Genomic DNA, 8,395 nt, shown 5'->3' with positions numbered 1-8,395 from the left:
TAGATCTTGTATTCCAAATGCTTCTGTTTATTTTCAGTTCCACCAAATAAAGTACGGATGAGAGTCGTTTCTTTCAAGACATGAAATTTCATTTTCTCAGCAGTCTCCTTCGTAATGTATGACTTATGGCTTCCAGTATCTATGCGAGCTCTTACAGCAAAATCCTCTGTTTCACCTCGAAGCAGCACAATCAAAGTCTGAAGAAAAAGATTTGAAGAACGTGTAGGATTGGGCAATGTGTTAAAATGTTCAACCCTCTTGACATCAGTTGTTTCCTTAGAATTGAGAGTCCCATTATTCATTCCATCAGGGCACTTACAGGCATCTTACAGTTTTCACAGTTAATTCGAACCCTGCAGAGTTTTGACAGATGACCAATATTCAAACATTTAAAACAACAACCATGTTTCTTAAGTTTTGTCGTTTTTTCATTTAAATCCATATTTCTAGCAAAATGACTATCGTTTGCTTCATGGTTTTCTCTGCCCCAGAAGACACATTTCGAATTAAAGCTTCTATTTCCTGAAAACAATCCTTCAGCAGTTGGAATGTCTCTTTTAACTTTAGAATACTTCGTATTTTCCTTCAAAGAGAAACCTTGCATAGCAAGAGCAATTCTGTCTGAATTCTCAACTTCATTTTTTAAGAAGTTCATTAAACTTTCTAATCGAGATTCTTCTTTAGAACTTTTCTTCAGCCCCTTTTCATTTCTCTGCCAAGCTCTAAGTATTTCTTCACTTAAACATGATTCTACGAGGGGAAATAGCATGGCAGCGTATTTTTCTGTAGTCTCTAGAGTCTCTAATGACCTTAGATGAGTTTCAATATGGTCGTAAATAGTTGATAATTTAATTTGTTTATCTTCGGAGTTAAAAGAAAAAGTAACTTTTAACAGCTCCCGAACATAATATTCAACCAAGAAATCATCTCTGCCGAACCGAGATTTCAAACAGTCAATGACCTTTGCATAATTTCCAGAAGACGGAGGAAGGCTTTCAACTAATTCGCGAGCTCTGGAATTCTGAATAGTAGCCTGTACTAAACATTGAAACTTGTCAGTTTCATCAATATCGGCGTCTTCATCGATTTTTCGGAATTGTCCCCAGAATGGAAGGCAATCCTTAATTTCTCCGTCAAACTTCTTCAGTTCTAAACGTGGGAGTTTAAATTTTCGCCTTATATTTCCACTGATTGCCGATTGTGTATCTATGTCAGTACTCAAATTAACTTTTCGATTAAATAATAAGTTCATCTTCTTAAATTTATAAGAATACTCATCAGACAAACTAGCTTCCTTTTCAATGACATCATCTTCAATATTTTCAGATATTACTAATGAATTTACATTTTTTTCATTCAAAATCAAAAGCATTTCGTTTTCTCTCAGAGAAGTTCAAATGTCTCCAAACAATCCATATCCTCTGATATGTCAACTTTTTGCTTAGCGGCATCAACAATAACATTGTACAACCGAATAAATGCAACTCTGATAGACTTCCGTTTTAATTTCAAAACTTCCATAATTGTCAACAAGCAAATCGATATCTATTATATCGATAAAATACGAAATGTTAACAATTATCGTCAAAAGTCACTTGCCTTTCTGAAATCGTTTCATTAAATTTCAAAACACAAACAGTCCTGTCGCGGACGCCATTATGTCACGTAAGACAATAAGATTATTTTACTGTTTGTTCAAAATAAATATTCAGATGTTTAACTTTACAAAATGATTTTTATTTACAAGAATTTTAAAAAGAAGAAAAACGGGTTAAAATATACTTGAGGGTGCTCCTTTGCGAAATTGGCGTCTTATGTTTGGCACCATTCCTGTTTGCGCGGAACACCGTGATAACAAGAATAATGGCCCAAAACATAATGATATTTCAATAAAACATTGAAAAATTTCAACAATACGTCGGCCAAAGCTTTATAAAATTGAAATAAAACCAATATAAGCAAAATTAATAAACCCATTAAAGTGCATTTTGAATCGAAACAAAAAGTAAGCACAGAAAGAAAAGGGAAAAAAACAACAACTCACTTCTTCATTAAGCTTGAATATCCTCAGATTTAGGTGCACAGAATTCTCTAATAGCAGTTAGATAGTCTAAATTTGTCATGAATAGAATCTGTGTTCCTCCATCGCCACATAAATTTGGCGAAATAAAAATCGAAAATGCGTTTATGGCACCGGACTGGAGGTGACATTTTTTTCCGAAGTCCCTTTTTATGACTGTCCACATACCTTCGATCTTATTGACCAGAAGCAAAAGTAACCTTACCAGCCGGTATCCAACGTAGACCTAACGGACCTCTGAAATTACATTTACCATGGAACATTTAAAAATAATGCTAATCTAACCAATCACGATTGGGCTTCAACATACGCAGCTTGGCGATCAACCGCGATCACAACTTGGCGAGAATCGGGGGCACTCTCAAATATAATACCCGAAAAACGATATACTTATTCTTTCATGGAACATCAAGTGTTACCATAAGAGAAAACTAAAGTAAAACAACAAAAATTAAGTGGAAGTAGTAGTAGTTACAGTCACGTGATATTAACTATAACAACATATTACGAACTCTAACAAGTATATAAACACATAAATAACGTACATTATTTGTATGTTTATGTACTCACATTTAAGGCACATTATTTAAGTCACAAATTTTGTGTCTAAATCTAAAGTATATCTGAGAAAAGAAAAAAGATATGTTACCAAAATAATGTTTTGCAAAAATGGAAAATAATTTAATGAAATCTTTTTGGCACTTGAAAGTCAGTTTCAATATCAAAATATACGCATCATATGTATGCAAAAACAGATTTTAACTTTTATACGAAACTATTCTTTTACTTGGCTATGCTCTCTTTTCACTCTTCTATAGTACCACTAAGTCATTATTAACACGTTGAATTTCACACTAATATAACATTGCTTGCCTGACAGGCCAAATGGCCTAACAAACTATATTTACAAATAATGACAAAATTTGCACAACTAGTAGGTTATAGATGTGAATTATATAAGGCTACGAATTTTTCAGAGATAGTGGTGAGTAAAAATCTACTAAATTGAATTTATTAAGCCAAGAATCGCAATTGATAAACTACTACTTTAAAAAATTTATTCGCTGTCCGGAGCAAGTTGGCATCTCTGTGTATATAAATAAAACTATTTTTGAGTGTTCTATTAAAAAATTTATAATAAAAATGTAAATAAAACTATTTTGTGTGTGGAATTTATTTCTTCAAACCATTTTAGTAACGATAATAATATAACAAAAATTAAAAATTTTCTCGAATTATGTATTTCTAATAGTCTTGGCTTTGCCGGTCACCGGTGACCCCAGTGGAGCTACGAACAAAGTCAGTGCCGGTCACCGGTGACCCCCATGGCATTCAACGTGTTAAACAGCTCCATTAAGCGAAATTTTTAATTTATTTTTTACCGTAAAATATATCCTTTACTGTTTTAGATCAGTGTATTTTTAAAACTTAACGAAATTTATAACAGTTAAAGTTCGTTTTGTTTAGTACCAAAATCAAATTCGTATTCGGATATTATTTTCGTTCAGTTTTTGTGAAGCCTTATTTCTGATAATCATAATATTCTTTTTGTCTTTTGCTTACCCTTAAAATGTATCATTTACTGTTTTAGATCAATTTATTTTAAAACTTAAAAAACTTTATAACAGTTAATGTTCGTTTAGTACCAAGACCGAAATTCTTATTTGGCGATTATTTTCCTTCAGTTTTGTTGAAACCCCATTTCAGATAATCATAATATTCTTTTTGTCTTTTGCTTAACCTTAAAATGCATCATTTACTGTTTTAGATCAATTTATTTTTGAAACTTAAAAAACTTTATAACAGTTAATGTTCGTTTAGTACCAAAACCGAAATTCTTACTTGGCGATTACTTTCTTTCAGTGTTTTGAAACCCCATTTCTGATAATCATAATATTCTTTTTGTCTTTTGCTTAACCTTAAAATGTATCATTTACTGTTTTAGATCAATTTAATTTTAAAACTTAAAAAACTTTATAACAGTTAATGTTCGTTTAGTACCAAGACCGAAATTCTTATTTGGCGATTATTTTCCTTCAGTTTTGTTGAAACCCCATTTCAGATAATCATAATATTCTTTTTGTCTTTTTCTTAACCTTAAAATGTATCATTTACTGTTTTAGATCAATTTATTTTTGAAACTTAAAAAACTTTATAACAGTTAATGTTCGTTTAGTACCAAGACCGAAATTCTTATTTGGCGATTATTTTCCTTCAGTTTTGTTGAAACCCCATTTCAGATAATCATAATATTCTTTTTGTCTTTTGCTTAACCTTAAAATGTATCATTTACTGTTTTAGAACAATGTATTTTTAAAACTTAAAGAAATTTATAACAGTTAAAGTTCGTTTCGTTTAGTATCAAGACCAAAATTCTTTTTTGGTGATAATTTGAATATGGTGATAATTTTTCTTCTTGGCTAAGGTGTAGTATTGAATTAGGAGCCCTTGGATTTGGCACTAATTTTCGTTCAATTTCGTTGAAACCCGTTTTGGGCTATGTTTGGTTTTCAACGTTCCCTTCGGGTTACTTCAATTTTTGTTTACTGCTATGTGATTGTATCTTGGTTGATTTACAAATATATTGGTTTATTTCTAATTCGCCGAACAAAAGAGTGGATTGCTAACTCTTACCTTATTCTCCTTTATCGGTTTCAATTTTTTTTTCTAATCTAAAAAACAAGTGACCGTTTAATTAAAAATAGGGCTATTTTCAATTTCGATAATATCTATCATTCATTTCTTATTTTGTAACTTGTCAAAAATTTATAAATTTCAGTGAATTATTGAGAGATTCCCTTTTAATATTCATTCTTGGACTAAATTTTAACAATATTTTAAGTTATTCATCACCATATTTTCAACACATTAATACTTTACTTAAAAAAATGTTAATTAAGAAAATTATGCAATTAAAAAATATTTTATTTGCATTAACAATTGTTTTAACTGATATTGATTCTTAGTTTTGCCATTAGAGATTGAACCTTAAAAGTTTACTTAAGAAATTTGTTACTTATTTCATAGAAGTATTGATTTTCTTAAATTTAATTTTCAAAGCAATTTACCAGTTTTGATATCTTTTTCATTCATCTTTTGCATAACTTTCAAAAGCTGGTTAAACTTGAAGCTTTACAGACAGAGTTTCAAATTCGACTGAATATTTTACAATTATTTCGCTTTTATTTCAATAACTTTTGTCCTTCTGCAACAATGAAATAACCTAGCAGACATTGTTTAAATCATTGATGCTTATTTTTTAAAAAAAGAAATTTCATTGTTGACTAATTTTTTATGATCTAATACTGACAATAGCTGAAATACATTGTTGTAATATATGCTGAAATACATTGTTGCCCCTTCCCTTCAAATAAAAAATTATCTGATTAAATAGATAGTAGGAAATTAGCAACAAAAAAAAAAAAATAAAAGAATAACTTAAATAGAAAAATATTCTTTTCAATTCAAAAGCATAAGCATTCACAAAAATAAGTTCGAAAAATTTAACATGCTAATCACATCAAAATCCGACTTTCTATATCAAATTTATTTTACCTAATCGTAATTAAATGACATCACCATAACAAAATTGGTATTTTTCGCGTAATTTTTATGTTTGCTTACTGATTACAACCAAAGATCTCGGTCTGCTTATATACTATATAGTATTGTACAGTGCAAGTATAATTTAAACTATAGAGTTTAGTATAATTGTGCTTGGTAATATTATCTGATTAATATCATAAGTGATTAATAAAGAGGAAAAAAAAGAATCACTGATTAATTAAACAGGCTTAATTTAAAAACATCCGAACTTCCTTGAATATCAGATGAAACTTCAATCCTTTATAATAATTATTTATATAATATATGTAGTAATTATCATAGATAAAGTAATTATTATAGATAAAGTAATTATTATAGATAAAAAAAAAGGTAGCAAAACGCGTTGTCTGCTGAAAAACTTGTTTAGTTGTAACATTTGCAACTTTACTTATAACTAACTATAAGAAGTTACAAATATCTAGAACTAAGTTTTTAAGTAGTTAAATCCTTTGGTTTGAAGATTTATGAACTGAGAGCAATTTTTTTTTTATTTTCATCAGAAAGAATTTATTTCATTATTTCTGATTTGAAAAAAAATCATTTGTATTAATATTTTCTTTCATTTTTCTCACTAAAAAAAAGTAAAAAACTATTTCTACGATGCGTACATTAAAAGTAAGTTTTATTTAAGGCTGTTTAATGAAAAAAAAATAGGAAACTTTCGCGTCTCAGAATTTTTACTAGATGCATCATTGAATGAAATCAGCTCCTTTTTTTTTTTTACATCGAAAGTCTCTTTCTTTTTTCTTTTTTTTTTTTTCGTTTTAAACAGACATGTTATAAAAGATAAACCAAAAGAGATAAGAAGAAAAAAGAGTTATGCACCAATGCCACACATCTGGGCCTTTTCGACTTCTACCACTAGCGCCACTACAGTTTTTGGGAAATTTTCCCATTCTTATTATCATAACAATTAAAGACTAGCACTGCTTAATTTCTTAATTTAAAGTATAAGTAAATAATATTTGAGCTAAATACACTTAGATGTATGTTTTTAAAAGTGTGAATTTTCTATAAGTAGTGTAAAAAATGTTGGCAATAAAAGTAAAATACAAACATTTACTTTCAATAAATATGACTAGATGGCAGCACGAGTTACATTCCGTAAAATTTTAAACTCATTGAAATCAAAGATATAGATTTATTCTAAGATAAAATGTTCTTTTTTTTTTAAATTGGGCTCCCCTTTTCTCCCTTCTTCCGTGCAAAAGATAAAAACTATTTTAATGACTCGTGAATGGCATAAAAAGTGTGTCTTGTATATTTTATTCTTAAAAGTTTTGTATATTTTACTCTTAATAATGAAAAACTTTTATTTTCATCATTATCACTAGATAGCAGCAGCATTTATAGAAGGCAATGTCGTTTCAAATTTTATATGCCTTTTTAAAGTTGGAGTGGTGTCTTTTATTTTCTTCTCTATAATTTAAACTAATATGACATTTTAAAAATTGCATTTATTTATTTAAAAAAAAATTTTTTCAGTTGGAATATACAATTTAATTGATCTTAAAACAATCACTTTAACTAGGTCATGAAAATAAGAAAATTTCAATTTGTTTTTTATGTGTTATACATTAATATTTTCAACCACAGGAGTTCGAGTTAGAGGGGGGATGCATGTGTTTAACCCCCATCAACAATTTTTTAAAACATTAGAATGGTTATTACATATTTTTTAAATATAAAAAGAAAGAAAGAAATGTTAATAGAAAATTAATATTTTTTGATAGTTTATAGATAAATTAACAAAATAACTCCATGATGAGTGCTTTTAAGTAAATGGTGTCCCAAAAACTATTTAATAACCAAATAAACTCAGGACAAATAAACTCAGACGCAAAAGGGCCTAGTTGTCATGTATTGTCATTTTTTTTCTTTTTGTGAACACATATACATAATGAACGCATACACATAATGACCTATATTTTGCTTGTATATTATCTTGCAATTTTCAAACTCTGCACCATTTATTATTTCAATGCACGAGGAAAAGCCGCAAAATTATCGACGGATTAGTTCGAGTTCCAAGGGGGCCTAATTACATAGTCAATATTTGCTTCATAGTAGAAAGAATCTCACAAGAAAATGACGTACAAGCTTGGTACTTGATCAGCAGCCAAAGACCATGGTGCTGAGGAAAAGTATGAGGCACCAAACTACTACTAATTCCAAGAGCAGGGGTTCGAATTCCACGGTGGTTTGTCAAATGAGTTGTAAGTAAAAAAGGCAAGTTATTAGCAATTCATTTTCATTTTAACTTTCAGATTTAAAAAATATTTCTTATTACCTTTTCTTACAATATGCAAATTTTAATAAAATATTTTAAATTATCGCTTTCATTATTCATATGTATACAATGGCTTAATTTGCATTTACATTGATCTATAATTTTTAAGCTTTGCTCCATTTGTTATTTGAATAGAAATAAACACTATTCCTAACCATAAAATTATAGACGAATTAGTTCGAGCACGATAAGGCCTAATTATAATGCCAATAATATTTTTGTTGTGTATGTGTTTATGTATACAAAGGCCTATATTTTACTTCACATTTACCTGTAGTTTTAGAACTAAGCCCCATTTATTATGTACACGAGACATTTACATTAAAAACACGAGACCAAGCCGCAAAATTATAAACAACTGAGCTTATGCTAGTGTCTATCTATAAAGTATTATCTATCAGTTTTTTTTTTTTGTCACG

General features: G+C 29.1%; 1 protein-coding gene across 1 annotated transcript; it reads right to left on the bottom strand.

Moving 5' to 3' along the window:
• Positions 1-298: 298 nt before the first annotated feature.
• Positions 299-1,372, bottom strand: LOC139426578 (uncharacterized). Its single transcript, XM_071185873.1, has one exon. The coding sequence runs from the start codon at positions 1,370-1,372 to the stop codon at positions 299-301; it is 1,074 nt and encodes a 357-aa protein (XP_071041974.1).
• Positions 1,373-8,395: the final 7,023 nt, after the last annotated feature.

Source organism: Parasteatoda tepidariorum, chromosome 9, assembly GCF_043381705.1.
Source record: "Parasteatoda tepidariorum isolate YZ-2023 chromosome 9, CAS_Ptep_4.0, whole genome shotgun sequence".
Lineage (NCBI taxonomy): Eukaryota > Metazoa > Arthropoda > Arachnida > Araneae > Theridiidae > Parasteatoda > Parasteatoda tepidariorum.
The sequence above is the reverse complement of the archived record's forward strand: the minus strand, read 5'-3'. Positions and strand labels throughout refer to the sequence as shown.